The sequence below is a fragment of the Pezoporus wallicus genome, unplaced genomic scaffold (genome assembly GCF_028554395.1).
Source record: "Pezoporus wallicus isolate ANWC-B61680 ecotype Strahan unplaced genomic scaffold, APGP_CSIRO_Pwel_v1 contig_7506, whole genome shotgun sequence".
Classification (NCBI taxonomy): domain Eukaryota; kingdom Metazoa; phylum Chordata; class Aves; order Psittaciformes; family Psittacidae; genus Pezoporus; species Pezoporus wallicus.
The window spans coordinates 1641399-1656885 of record NW_026637546.1 but is presented as its reverse complement, the minus strand read 5'-3'; the positions used below and the strand labels follow the sequence as shown (position 1 = coordinate 1656885).

Below are 15487 nucleotides of genomic sequence, written 5' to 3'. Positions count from 1 at the left end.
TTAGACTGAGACAGGGAAAACCATGTGAGATACATTAAACCTGATAAGCAAATTGGAGTCTACTTGCATATATCTCAGGTCTTTTATTCCAACCTGTGCTCTAAATTCAACATGGGAGAGGAGGCACTGCTGTACTTCTTCGTGTGGTTATATTGCAGCTTCAAAAGAGGGGAAGCTCAGGTCTGTTAGAGATATCCTGAAAATGCAGATCTGAATACATAATCTGTAAGGCTGATTTCCTCAGCTGTATCTACACCATGTGTTAATTTATGCACAAACATAGCTGCATATATAGGGGTCTTGCTTTTCCCCCTGCTGGCTCTGCAGAGTTAATGTGAAGTTAAGCATTTTCATAAATGATCACTATCTGTGGTCTTCTAACTGAGAGACTTCACACCTGTATGAGCTATGCTTTGCTTTTCCTTTGTTGACTATAAGATTTGAAGTTTGATAAGTGCATTTACAGTTGTAAATGAGCGTCTTCCTTCATCCTCCACAGTCAACAGAGCTGAATTTTCTGAAATTTAAACTCCGAGCAAGTTGTCAGAGCAAAATAGAAAACATATGTCTCACATTAACTACTACGACCTAAAAACAGTACAGAAGTTTGCATGTGCTCAGTTACTGCATAGTATGAGTATGGGCATTAAGAATGCCATCTACTGGTAAAAAAGCACGAGGGAGCATAACTCTATGGCAGACGACTTACAAAAAAGGGAAAGGGTAAGAAAACAAAAATGTTAGTTTGTTTGGGGTTTGTTTGGGTTTTGGTGGGGTTTTTTTCTTTTTTGATTGCTCATTTCAAAGTGTTTTTTAAACCAAGTATGTGTAACTGCATGACATTATGCTGAAATTTATGTAGAAACTTTGAAGGAAATGAGTTTTGAACCTGAGGTATATTATTATAGCTTAATTTTGTACTGGAAAAGGATAATGTTTGGTAGTAGTAACAAATTAAAAGACATTAGAGATAATGAGAAAACATGAATAGAGCCGCAACACTGAGATTGTTTGCACTTTCCTATGGTTCCTCTTATTTTACAGGATCTCAAAAATGATTCTCAAGAGTTTTTCAAAGGTTTGGTGGGAATATTCAGAGTCTAAACCTTTGAGCCTGAAATCTGAAAAAGCATCAAACTCAGCAGTGAATCTGTTTGTTACTGTGCCGTCAGCTATAGGAACCATGTTTCCAAGCTTTACACAGCCAGTTTCTGATTTGATTGCAAATTTGATCGTCTCAGTGGAAATGATCTGTCCCGTTAACTCCACTTACAAATCAGTAACTGTTGTCATAGAACTGTGGCAAGGCAGATCCGGATAGGCTACATCTCTGCTGGTTTGAAAACATCTTTTTTTTCCCCCAATGATTATTGATAAGATTTTTTATTGTGTCCAGTCCACACAGCCAACATCATTGGTTAGTCTAGGTTACCCAGATTATCCAACAAAAAACAGTAGGTCTAACATGGACTTAATATTCTCTGGGAGTGTGCCACCTTTGAAATAAGTCACAGACATGCAATAGTACAAGGAGTAACTTTTGGTGGGGTTCAGCAAGGCCTTTGGTTTAAATCTAATTTAATCATCGCCTAGGTTAAGGTAACAATCACTGACAAAGAGACAGCAATCTGCTCAAAAGGAAGAACAACAGAAAAGCTGGAATTGCCAGAAGTAGCCTCCAGCATATTTAACAGCAGGGGAAGCCAGAACTATATAAAGGGTGAACTACAAAACATTTCTGAGCTGAGCTCTCTCTGACCACAGCTTTTTCTGAACTTGTCTCTCAAAAAAGTACACATTCCCTTATTGTTTGCTGTGGTGTGGCTCCAAGAAAGGCAGCAAGCCTGGAAGTGCCAGTACTGGCAAGATGCCATTCACGTTTTACCACTTAACTACCGCGGCTTACTGTGACATATAGGAAGTCTGCAGGAGGATCATCACTGCGGAAAGGAAGAAAAAAGTATGTGTAATCTAGGATGAGCAAAGGCTTCTCTGTAGTCTTGAAAACATCTGCTAATATCAAGTCTCAGCATTGCACTCATTTTAGGGAAGCAGAGGGGAGGAGGACACAATGTTTAAAATAAGCTAAAGAAACAAAAAGATAAATCAGGAAAATGGGAAAAAATAGTCTTGGACATCATTGTCACAGATTAAAGCCTGTACGCTTTGTACATGCAAAAACTCCCTTGCAGACATACCAAAGCTGTCTCTGAAACATGGCAGTAGAGTCTGCCAGCTCAGAGCTGTGGTGAAGCTAAATACTGATACGAGGAGATCTCATGATGATCTTTTAAGAGGCCCATCACTGATGAGATCATTCTGCTCCCAGGGAGTGAAGTCTGGAACTGCACCTGCATGGGGCTGCACTGTCATGGGTAGGGGTACCAGCTCACCTGGAGCTGGTAGATAGCTCTACATAGAGCTGCCTTGCACCACAACTCTTTCACTTCCAACACTGAAAAAAAGCTTTCAAAGTGGCCCCTTCTCTTAAAGTCATCCCTGTTTGTTTGTGACTACAAGACAAGAAGAGAAAAACTGCTACTAAGCCAGGACCTGAACATTGCCCTGGGCTGAACTTGGAACACTATCTACCACCCCCCTGGAAAGCAGCAGGCATTGTGTTGAAAACTCATTAGATTCTCAGAACCCAAAAAGCACAGGAGGACAGTTAGTTTCATAGATTCCAAGATGCCTCCAACATTTTCAGGGAAAAACACTCAAGTTAAGAGCGGGCTGATAGTTAGATTGGCATCAACTCTGCAAACATCTAACACTGTCTGTGAAACAAAAAAAAGAGTAGAAGACATCTAAAATACAGTAAATCGTTAAGTCTCTTCCAGATTCTCTGCAAAAAAAATGATTCCTTGGCCTGGAATTTGCTTTCAGTTTAAACCAATTTAATCACAAAGGGAGCGCACAGGCCCCGAGACAATCCAGAAGTCAAAACTGTGCCTTTTTATGTAAGTATGCCTCTAATGTACAATGGCATCATACCATTCAATGGACTCAATAGTAAGCCTATACTGTTTAAGGAAATCTGAATGCTTTCTGTCTTCTCCTTCCTGTGATTACTCTCTAGAACTGATTGTGGAGGACAACACCCATTACCATAGCCCAGTAAGTGGGTTTCCCCCACTCAACAGCTCCTCCTAACAAATTAATACTATCAGATCCTGCTATTCAACTCAGAATGAGAATGCTGGCAAAGTCTTCCTCCACATGATAATCCCCTACTTGACATACAATGACATTATCCCACCAAAGCTAGAGAGAAATTGTAATTCTGTTTGTAATTATAGGCTTTAATAGGTATAGAGGGTTGTTAGGTGCAGAGCAACTATTCCCACTAGAGACAGTTCAGGAATATGATTGCTGCAGCCAAACTATTTATGCAGTTGAGACAGTGTTATGATCAAAGGGGTCCACCTTTATTTTTAGAATCAATCACTTAAATAATACACCATCTCCATTTGGATTTCTTTTTGATGACTTCCATGTCTTCCATGTGTTATGTTGAAAGGTGCTATGTTTTTCACTTGATCCAGCAATTCAAGTTGCAGGACCCAATAAAAAAAAAAACAAAAGACACCAAAACCAAACAACCAAAAGTACACCATTTCAAGCTTGTTCATATATAGTGGATTGAAATGTAAAAAGAATAGTATTCTGTAATACAATTATTAAAGAAGTGGTCAGGAAGATTAAAATTTATGAGGTTGCTAGGAAACATTAAATGTATAAAAACCTAATTAGTATTGAAAAATATTTAAATCCTCCAATTCTAATGAACTTTTAGAATCTGAGTTTTGCAGCTAGTGATGATAAGTTTTAAAAATTCAGTAGTGTTAGACAAACGATTATGAGTAATGCCATTAAATCATTAGCTTGCGACAAGCATTAAATCCTATCCAGAGATACTCTTGAATGCATTGCCTACTACATCTACTTAAAGCACTGGTCACATAGAAAATAATTCTTTATTAATTTTTTTTCAGCTTGCCTAAACTCCATGCAGGTTTTGGAAGACCAAAGGCACAGCCTGAGGTTCAGAAACCATGCTGGATGGCCATAATAACCATGCCAGAATGTGCACTGAATGTTTCAAAGCCCCAAGATCAGAAGCAAGCCTGCTTTAGTTGGGCTCACTTCTCAAGGTTCTGTCAGACTTCATCCCATATATATTTCCCAGTTCAATGATGGTGCCAGCAAAAAATGACTTAACCATAAAAAGGTGAAAGCAAGGCTTCCTTCTTCTCCGTTTTAATTTTTAACTACCCTGTTTTGTCTGTCCCATGCATCTGGGACACTTTTCATGACACCAGTTTCCTCACACCTACAGTGAACCAGGGAACTCCAGTCCTTCCCTGATCAATCTTGAAAAGTAGCAGAAATTCCAGGCAATTGAAAAAAAATAAGTCTTGGCAAAGTTAAGAAAAACTGACATCTGAGAAAAAGGTTGTCGATTACAACCAGAAAGTAGATGAAAAAGTGGCAATGATGTTCCGGTTACACATTTATTATAAATCCATGATGGAAGAGATGAGAGTTAAGTCATTCGTAAATAGTAATGGGCAAATATTGTTTAAGTCTTCAGTTTCAAATGTCCTACACAGACAAAATATTAGGAAAGAAAGACTGAAGTATCATAAGAGACAAATTAAGAATTATAATTCCATAAGGTTTTGTTAAGTAACCTTTAACAAAATAACCTTGGGAATATACCATTATGTATGCTGAATTAAAGAGGAATGGGGATTCAAATTTCATAACAGAGTTGAAATTCTATAATTATTCACAGCAAACTTAATCCCATACCTCTGGTAGCTGCCCCACACAGGCCAAAAGCTTGTTCTCATAAAACAGGGGCTATTCTAAGGCCACTTAAGTTATTGTATGTACTTGTGATGCAAGGCATTTAAAAATAACCTCTCAGTCATTTTGCTGATTCATGCTAACATCTTAGCATTAGCAGGTACTGGTGTTTTGGCAGCAATGTAAATTCATGCTAATTTTCTTCGCGATCACTCCTAAAAAAGCAGAAATGGAAGTCAGTGCCAGAATGATTGTCACATAAGCGCAACAATTTATTCACTGAAGAAAAAGTCACTTATTAGCCCATCTCTGGAATTTTGATTAGTACTAAGAAAGGAAAGCTTTGACAATTCTTGTATCCGAACATGTAGGCTGTTGCACTGTAACTCTTTCCTGAGCCACCAAAATCCTAATATATCCCACAGAAAAAGCTGGCAAGTGGATGAGAGCTGGGTGTGTGCCCCCAAGCCAATTGTTGCCTGCAAGGACATGGGAGATCCCCAGCCTTGCTCTGCTGGGCAGCCCCAAGACTGCAGCCCTGAACTGATGGCAGCAGCACCCTGCAGGGATACCATTCACTGTCGCAGCAGCCTGAGTCAGCTCAATTCCCTGTTCAAGTCCTATTCTGACTCCATTTTCTTTCTTCCAAAGCATGAATACTTCAAGACAAAAAACAAGGCTGGTAGCCAACTAAAATTAACTTCTCCAGCAAGCTAAAATGACTCCTCTCAATAGCTATTTCAACTATCATAGTCTCTAATAGCTGAAGAATTACATTTATAGGATGTCCCTAAATGCATATACCAGACTACTTAGGATTTTATGTGAATTGAACTCCAAGGCAGTTAATGATGGTGCTCTGACACCAGTTGAGAAATACAGTCTTGACTTCTTGGATCTTTTTCTTTCATTTTTAACTGATAGATTTTGCTCAAAAAGATATGCCGTCTTACTTCACAGATTTTGATGAACTGGTTTCCAGTAGGACAGCAGTAAATCCATGCCCTTTAGGGTTTTATCAGCAACTCCACAAGCTCACATTGCAAACTACTAGGTGTGATATTAACTGGGTTTGGATCTTGAGTGAGCCTTAACGACCAGAATTCCCAGATCCAAAAATTCCCCACAGGATACTAACAGTTCTAAACACTAATTTTGAAATGGGAACTTCCAGAATGAAAACTGTTAAGGCTTTTTGGGGGTCATGACCATTTCAGAGAACAAAGACCTTCTTTAGGAAGCCCGAAGTAAGTAAGTCAACTGCTGCTGCAGATGTAGGCGGCTGCCGAGGGGACACCAAACATGTTTTGCATTTTGCCAAGGTCTCCCCTGGCCACAGGCAGGCTGGAGGAAATAAAGTCTTGGGCACAGGTAAAGAAGGACTCAAAACAGTACAGTCACCAACTGCTGACTTAGGGCAACAGGAGATCTCCTGGTACTGCTCAAATAGGAAACGTGTCTTCAACAGATACATGTTCTTCATCAGAACAGGACAAAGTAGTCACGGTGCGTTGTTTAGGAGGTATCTCTTAAAGGTTAGGGGTGATTAACTACCAAACAGCTACTTAAATAAAGTAGATTTAGTCTAGGCAAGGGCTTGAATACACACCAATGCAACAGTCAAGTGGGCTCAGGAGGAAGCTGAAGGACAAAACAGCAGGTGTCTTGCAGAAAGGCCCTCAATGGTTTCACCCTCCTCTACCCCAAAACCCATTTACTTGGTCTTTTATGAAGCTGCTTTATGCAGCTGAAACTTTAATTAACAAAAGATTGGTAGGTACAGCTGCAGCTTCAGATACAGCTGCAATTTCAACAGAGCTCTTCCCAAGTCTCCACTTGCTCTGCCTCTCCATCCAACACACAGTTTATTTTCACCATGCACATGTTACAACTCATTGTTTGAATGTTTATCCTTGTGATATTAACATAAGATGGAAGTTATCAGTACATGGCAGAGAACAGAGGCAAGCACTGGAGTACCCATTTTAAGTCATGTTGCTAGTTGTCGTGGCAACCAGCTAATAAGCTCTGTTACTCATTTTTTTTCACCAGCACCCAACTTTTCCGCAAAATGTGGTATTATTAAAGAGTCTGCTAACTCAGCTGCTTTACAAGGTAACAGAAAAGAACATTCTGAATCTTATTTTTCAGGAATTACAAGTCGTCCCTAAGTTGCCCAGCAGCTGAATATAAGATGCATAAACACCACTGTGACAATCCATTCCCTTAAAAAGAGCACAAAAAGAATGCTGGGATGCTCCCTGTAGTATCAATATGTACACTGTTTTTCACTACACAGGGAGAAGGACTACACCTTAAATTCCTCAACTGAAAAAAACATAAATGCTTTGACAGATATTCTCTCATGCTTCTCTTTTGACACTGCAGGCACATGGCATGGGGACAGGCTTGGTCCCACTTCCTCCAGGCTTCCTCTTTGAGAAATCATCCTACTCTTCACTTTGCTGTTGTGCATATCCTTGAGCTACTCTGAGAAGCATACAAGCATGTACTGAGCCAGCACTGCAATTACCATAATTAAACATCATTATCAAACAGGCTTCAGTCAGCAGTCAGACCTAACTATACGAGGAGCTCAGCAGACATACTAGATGACTCTAAGCCTTCTTCAAGAGCAAACTGTCTCTACCTTTGTAAGTTGCACAAAGAGTTCATTCTCAAAGGACTGGGAAAAAGGCTGTTTAATTACATCCCCCATCACCTTGGATGAATATTTTCCTTGGACAAAAAGTCCCCTAGTTACCTAAATGCTGCAGAATTTCTGAGTTTGGGACTGTAAGAGAATACTTACTCACAATCATTTCTTTTGTACAAACATTGACTATTTCACTGCTTAAATATTCAACATTTGGGTGTTGTAACAGAAGTCAAACATTCTGAGGTTTTATTAATGGCATCAAAACCCCCTTCTCCCTGTCAAACATTAGAGATGATCAAGGGAGCTCATGCAGATTCAGCACCAGAGAACCACAAGAAAAAACTAAAATAGATGATCCTCTGATCTGGGCAGTGGGCTTCTGGAGGTGCCGTTGGGCTTCCCCACAGAATTTTAGACAAGAAATCGGTCAAGAGGGATAGCTTTTTTCCTGATCTTCCCTTTATCCAAGTTTCAGGCTCCCTTAATGATTTTTCAACATGGATGTTGGCAGTTTATTGTTTGAAGATTGAGCAGTGGTGAAAAACACATTCATTATTGCTTGTCACAGAGATGTTGATGAATCCCAGTCTCATGCAATTAAGCTGTAATTCAACACAATGACTAAACAGGCAAGTCTAGACAAACAAGAAAAAAAAAATCAAACCAAAATACAATTCCTAGAGAAAAAATCCTGGAGGATTCTATAGTCATTCTGTTGAAAAAAGGGATTCATAATCTTATTTTATTTACCATAGGAAAGCTGAGTATGTTTTATTTTAATTCAAGTAATGGTGTTAGGATGTATCATCTAAACAAGACATGCTGGAATATTTTTGCTAAAGGAGACACTCAGGATCTTTTTACTCCGTGAAGTTTAAGTAAAACACATACATGTTAAAAATGGAATGCATTGCATCTTGCTTTCCTTACAGATATATTCTGCTTATTTGACTTATCATTATCTACCTTCTCTGTAAAACAAAGCAACTAATGTCATTGAGAAGTTGAATTGACTTCATGACATGTCAACTGAAATGAAAAATATGTATACAAGGCCTGAGTTCACTTCCATGTCTATCAGGAGCTACATCCCTTAACTAAATCACTTCACACTGTGTATTGTTATATTGGTTCTGTTAGTTTTCAAAACAGGAGAACTGTAGAGTTTTTTGGTTTTTTTTCTTACCTCTGGCAATGTTTTACTCTCTAAAGATATGGGAAGATAAGGCAAAAACTGCTATAACCTATGCTGAAAGAGGAAGAATTAGTTACACAAGACATTTTGTACACAAGACATACTCAAAACCATTAGGTCAATGCTGTCATGCTAGGGAAACATCAGGATCTCATTATCAACAGTGTACAATAACTGACCCCAGGAATGTGACAGAGTAGCATAATACAGCATTTCATACCCCTTTTCATCGCAGTTAAGTACTATCTTCAGGACCATCTAGTGCTCATCAGTGCTAGGTTGTACTAGTAATATGCACATGGCCACAATGATTTCAATGAAAACAACCTCTCCTCCTTTGAGAAGGTTATAAGTTTTTACGTGAAAACTGTGATCCATTCCACCTATGCTCACTCAACATTTGTGTTAAAGTAATGAGGTGTTAGAAAACTTACCAAACACTTGATTCCCATGCAACCAGAACACAGAATTTTACACTTCACAAAATCGGATTTTATTTTTTTGTTTTGCTTTATTGTATGAATCCTCTAAAGGAAAGATAGGCTTCAAGAAAAAGCAGCAAAAGAAAATTAGTCTTATGAGCCCCGTAAATTTCTCATTTCCTCCTACAAGCCAGAGAATGTTCCTGTGAGTCACGGTAGGCCCTCCACCCCTCAGCTTCTCCCAAATGAAAGTGGGCCATACAACTCCAAAATATTTATTAATTCAATAGTCACAAAAAAGAAAGAAACCAAACAAACAAAACAAAAACCAAAACAAAACAAAACCAAAACCCACTAACATTTGTCAAACACTTCCTAAAAACTCACCTCGAACTTCAGGAGAGAATCGAGCTGAATGGCGAGACACAAAAAGTTTCAGTTCTTGGTCCAAGTTGCATTCAACCAAGTTTGTGTCCCATGATCGGATTCCTAAAATTCAAAATACAACGCACACTGTTTTTGGAGTTTTAACTGAGTGATTCTCCATTTGCATTCATGTTATTTGCATATTTTTAAATTGCAAAATCAGCTTCTCTCCCTTTCAAGGCTCATAGCTATTTTTTGGAAAGTGCTGAGTGCTCAGAAGTAGCACTCTGCACAGGAATCAGTCACAAGCAAGAGGAATCCACCTTCCAGTGGGTGATGATCTTCATGGCCCCATGTTTAGGACTGTTCGTGCCACATCCTAGTAGCCGCATGATGTCCCTGACTTCACTTTAAAATAGCAATACACAAAACTGATTTACAAAACTGAAAGAGTGGACCACTTGAAGGACACTTAAGTCATATTGCAGGACCACTGTACTTGTTCCTCTGAAAAAAAAAAAAAGCATCACCTAGAACATTGCAAATTAATATTTAAATGCAAAGTATTAAATTGCTGACTTCCTCATTTGAAAGCTTTGAAGCATCCAGTATTTTAAATTAAAATTTAAGTAATCTTTTATTTATGAAGTATCACAATTCTGGTTTTGAGACTTAAAAATGCTACGCTTGATCTTTTTTCTTTTAAAAACTATACAGAACATCTCTATTCTCTGTTCCCCCCCAGCTATTTAGAAAGTTAAATACTTGACGCATGATCAAAAGCGGATTGAAATCTGACTAGAGAAAAAAAAACAAAAAAACAAAAAACCAACTTTGCAGTCAAAAGACAAATTTATTATTCTTTCCACAAGACTTTTATGACAAAAGAAAAACAACCAACAAACCAAAACCAACCCACACAACCTCCCCAAACAAAACAAAAGAACATGCTTAACACTTTCAATAATTTTCTTGTTTTGAAATTGCTCTGAAAAGCCCAGTTTTGAAAAATAGTGAGCAGGCAGTTGCAGTACAGGTGAGTCCAGGCACTGCTGTAATTTTGAACACCAACATTACATTTTTCCCTAAAGGAATATCATTAGACTTACACAAATAAGCTGGCAAACACAGAAGTGACTGCGGGTGAAGGAGTTTCTGGTAGCCCCTCCCCACACACCTGACTATGCCTTTGCATGAAATTGCTGAGTTAAATCACTTCGAGGGTTGGTGAGGAGACACTTGAAGAGATGTGTGGCCATTCCCTCACCACGAGGCTAGCACTGTCACTCCTGCTGGTGCCTTTGCCAGGATTTCAGGCTGTGAATGCTACTGTCAACACTGTCTGCCTTGATGCATTCTCTTTCAAGGCAGCAGAAATGTCAAGGCTCTCAATGGCTGAAGCCATGTTGTAGGGTAGAAGGATGAGGAGGAGCAAGTGCAGAGAAACCAGCTCTGCAGTGCCATTGGAGCTCTGGGTAGGTTCTCCATGCAAGTATGAACATCTATGTTTCAAGAGCCTGAAGCCTCTTCAGGAAGAATTCATCCAGGTCTTTTTGTTGTCAGCATCCCAGTCCAGTTAGAAACATGATTACTACTGAAATATGCTACCAGTTATTTAGTAACTGCCATTTGTAGCTTTAAATAAATTTGGAAATACAGTATTGCCTGTTTCATAACCACTCAAGAGAAAAATATCTGAGCCATAACCAGCCACCTCCACTTCCTGACTGATGCATCATTGTTCTGAGGCATAAGCTGCAAGTCTTTTCTGTAAGTCTCCTTATTTTCATTTCTCCAAAACATCTTGGCCATATGGTGCATTTCTGGGGCGCAGTTTCGGCAGACAAATAAAGCTCAGCAGGCTTTAATGTTTTCCAGGTGTTGGAATATTTGAGAGCAAGAAGGTAAAGATGATATAATACCACACATGTATAGTGCATATGAGAACTGTGACGAGTAAACCACCATCAATCCTGAAGCTGAAATACATTGAATGAATGAGTGCTGAACTTCAAGAAGCTCAAAGACAGACAGCTCACTAGCCTCTGACAGCAAGCTTGTGCAGGGAGACTACAAAGCCTTCTGGAGGTCAGTTAAGCAACAGGAACTATGATTCAGCAATGCTGCTAATTATAGCAGCATGTCCACCATCTTTAGCTGCTTTTGTCAGGAATCCAAATTTGCTGTAGGGATAAGATTTGGAGAAGGAATAGTACAGACTGCTGAGCGAGGTGATGTCCAAAATACAGGACACAAAATAGTAGGGAAAAAAAAAGCCTAGACACTCCAGGCACAAAGTAGTCCTAGAAGCTGAAACTGGGATTTGGATAGAATATCCCAAATCTGCAGCTGCATGATTCAGCAGTCTAGATGCAAAGATTATGTATGTATATTATAAAAGAGCATAATGTATTATATACATTATATAATCAAATCAGGTTTGGGTAGAACAGGCGTAAATCTGGAACCAAAATCCAAGGTCAATCCAATCATGTAGATCATTAACAGCATGGACGTAACTACGGAAGCATTGCTGAACTGGAGCTATTGCTTTCATTCTGCAGTCTTAGGAGTGTAATGCCACTAGGCATAGGACTAATCAGACAGCAGTCAGGGCACACCCAGTAGCATCTGCCATGTTAGTGGAAAACTCTTGAAGGCTTCTCTTCACTTCTCCCTTCTTTTTTTGGTGAATGGTGGGTCGGAGGACTGCCTCCTTAGCAAAGTCACAACCCAAACGTAATTACTGAAAATGCATCTTGCCACACCATTCCCTCTTCATTATCTATTAAGAGATGACTCTGCATTCCAGCAGGTTGTGTAGCATCACGCCACTGATGTATTATCAGCAGATGTTTTCTTTGACACGTTGCTCTGCAGTTTGGCGCATGAATCCACAATTTCCAGTGAAGGTACTCAGGAAATGTACCAGAGAAGACAGTGAGGCAGAGTTATCTAGAACCCAAAATGCATTTAAGTCTCTGTGGGGAACAACGGCTGAAAGAAGCATTTTCTTCCAAACTAGAGCACTAGAGCTTCCAAAGAAAGAGAGGTTAGTTGAGACCCTATTTGGCTCACAGACTGAGCTTCAGACTCCAAGTGTACTCATCCAGAACAATGTACCTCAAAATCTGATCAAGGGTTTTTTTTTTTCCTAGCAGGCAAAATCTCAATTAGATCTTCTGACACTAGGAGGAGCAAAGTGACTTCTAGTCCAAAAAGATGACTAAAAAGACCAGAGCGTTTCCTCCGAACATCTAAAACTATAAGATGCTTAGTGGCAGGAGGTAGCAGCAACAGAGCTATGCAGCAACAACTGTATAATAGAAGCTTCAAGAAGAGACTGAAGAGCATTTCTTCAGAGGAAGAATGACTTCTGTCTTGAGGACAGAAGTTTTATCCATTTGCTTTATAATTTTTAATAATTTTATGAAAACGCAGTCAATTCACTTCTGGCACAACTGAAAATTAGATAGAATTCGAAAGTGCAATGCTGAAGAAGCTCTGAATGACAAAGCATCTGCCTCAGTAATTCTTCCTAGGAGACAATGGTAGCAATAAAGATGAACAGGTCACAGTGAAGCTGGTCAGCTGTGATGAAGAAGCCCTTTACCACAAAAAGTCATGAAAAAGAATCAAGACAAATAGCAAACAAAAGCAACAATGCTTGAGAAAGCAACAATAGAGACAAACGAAGTCCTAGCTGGACTGCTGAACCACACCTACATGACAAGGCTGATAGCAGTTCTTGGTTACAGGGTCTCTTCCTCCCTCTAACAATGGCAGGTTTCTGAAATCTTCGTTTTCGCCAGCCCAGAACAAAATATATTATACAAAATCAGGTACCAATTGGGTTTAACAGACTGTAGGGTCTGGCAATAATTTTCTTTGTGCTTCATACCACTGAGTACTGCAACGGGGCTTCCACCACCCCCACCCCACCCCACCCCCTCCCCCCCGCATGCACACCGCAATCTATTGTATTAGAAACCACACTGAGAACTTATAAAACTGTCTTTTCACTTGCCATATTCTTCCCGTATTGCCGTCTTAAGAAAAGGACAAATGAACAGCGAGTCAAAGTATCCGGTAACCGGACAATAAAGAGGCTGAGCACTCAGGTGTTCGCCGTGTTACCCATATGGTTTTTCTTTATTGAAATGTATGTACGCTTTTATAAAGCTCGGATCCTGCAAAATCCTCCAGCCAAGAGAATTCTCGCCGCCCAAAGTTGGACACAAAGGCGCGGCCGCGCTCTCGCTCGGGCAGCCTTTGCCGCCGAGATGGAAAACGCCCCTAACGCCGCCGGTCTCGTTTGGCGGCGGGGGACCGGGATTGCGGACAGCAGCAGCAGCCCCTAGCCCAGCCCAGCCCAGCCCAGCCCGTCCCAGCCCCATGCATCCCATCCCCAGCCGCGCTCGCCGCCCTTTGTCCGCTCCGGGCTGCCATAGGGACCGCAGTGCGGACCGCGCCACGCCCACCCTCCCGCGACTCCGGGCAGACGGGATCGGCGGCGGCAGCGGGCTCCCGCCCCGGCCCCTCCACCTGACAATGGCTTGGGGGTTGCTGCTACCAGCCCAGTGCGGGTCCCCGCGAGGGCGGCAGCGGAGCGGGGCCGGGCCCTGCCCGAGGCCGTTCTCCGCAGCATCCGCACCCCACCGGGGAAGGATGGAGCTGGGAGAGAAGGGTTCTGCGGCGGAACCCCGGGGAATAAAGAGCCGGAGACCACGGCTTGGCGACTGGCGTGTCCGTGCCCTGCGGGGGTCGGCGGGGTGTGGGGCGAACCCCGGGCGCGACCAAGGAGGGGGAAGCGCTGGCAGGAGGGGTGCCGCGGCGCTGCCTGCGGCGTGACCGCTCCCAGCCGCCTCACCTCGGTCGATGTTGGCGATAGCCCGCCGCAGGTGCTCCTCGGTCACCAGCTCTCCGATGACCACCAGCAGGTAGAACTTGCTGTCGAGGAAGCGGTGAGAGAGGCTGGGCGAGGGAGAGGTGGGGTTGGGTATGCTGCAGGAGGGCTCCGAGTCCACTTCCACCACTACGGTGGCCATCGCCTCCGCCCCGCGGCTCCGGGGCGCTGAGAGGAGAAGGCGGCTCCGCAGGCGGCAGGGAACGAGTGAGGGTGGGTGGGGAGGCGGCGGCGCTTTTATACGGAGACGGTGCAGGGCAGGGACCTGGCGAGGAGGAGGAGGAAGGGGGGGGAGCCGGCGCATCCCCGCGCCGCCGCCGCCGCCTTTCCAGCATCCATAGCTGATGTCATCTGCGGCAAATCCTGCCCGCGGCGGCCCCCGGAAGCAGGAAGGACGCGGGGGACGAACAACGCCCCGAGGGGATGCCCCGGGGTGCCCGGCTGGGACAGGACCCGCGCCCCTAGACTATACCTCGTCCTTTGCTCTCGCCACCTCCCGGGCGTCACCCTGCCGGGCTGATCACCGCAGTGTCTGGCTCTGCTGCCTCGGCTCCCTGCGCCCTCCCGCAGTCCCAGCCCCGAGGAGCCGCAGGTGATGCCCTGCCAAACCTGGGGGGCTCGTCCGGGAAAGCCGGCATAGAGGCTGCAGCTGCACCGCTGGCGTCGACGGGTGAAAAAGCAGTTCCACTGGCCAAGTCTGGGGGTCCTCTCTCCTGCATCGAACTGTAGCATAGTTGAGCCATATTTTGCCTCCCTTCCCCCCCCTCCTCCCAAATATTCTTGCTACCTTTTTATATTTGAATGCAGTTAACTTACTAAGATGCTTCAAACATAGCCTTTCTGCACATGTTCAAGGCCCATGCTTGTATGACTTAGGGCACAAAAGCACAGGTTGTGGACAAGCTGCTGAAACCCATACTCTTAAAGCTCCGGGAGTTCAAAGGACTAATTTTGACCAGGCTCAAGCAACTCCAGGCAGCAATGGTATTGGAAAGCACCTGCAATTACGAAAACAAAAGTTTCATTCCTCACCACTTAAAAGTTAGACATTTGCTTCCCAATAATCACTGAGACACACTCTAGAGTTAAACTCAAATTATTTCCTGTTTTATCCTCTCCAAAATGGG

At 42.4% G+C, this 15487-nt stretch overlaps 1 protein-coding gene across 1 annotated transcript in view; it reads right to left on the bottom strand.

Annotated features, from left to right (window-relative positions):
- The window catches only part of MAP1B (microtubule associated protein 1B), a 68296-nt gene extending 53598 nt beyond the window's left edge, over positions 1-14698 (bottom strand). The window contains exons 1-2 of the mRNA XM_057406106.1: positions 14325-14698; positions 9476-9577 (exon numbers count right to left, since the gene is read on the bottom strand). Of these exons, the coding sequence (XP_057262089.1) occupies positions 9476-9577; positions 14325-14664 (442 nt within the window). The 5' untranslated portion in view covers positions 14665-14698. The remainder of the gene's footprint in view (positions 1-9475; positions 9578-14324) is intronic.
- Between the last annotated feature and the right edge of the window lie 789 nt (positions 14699-15487).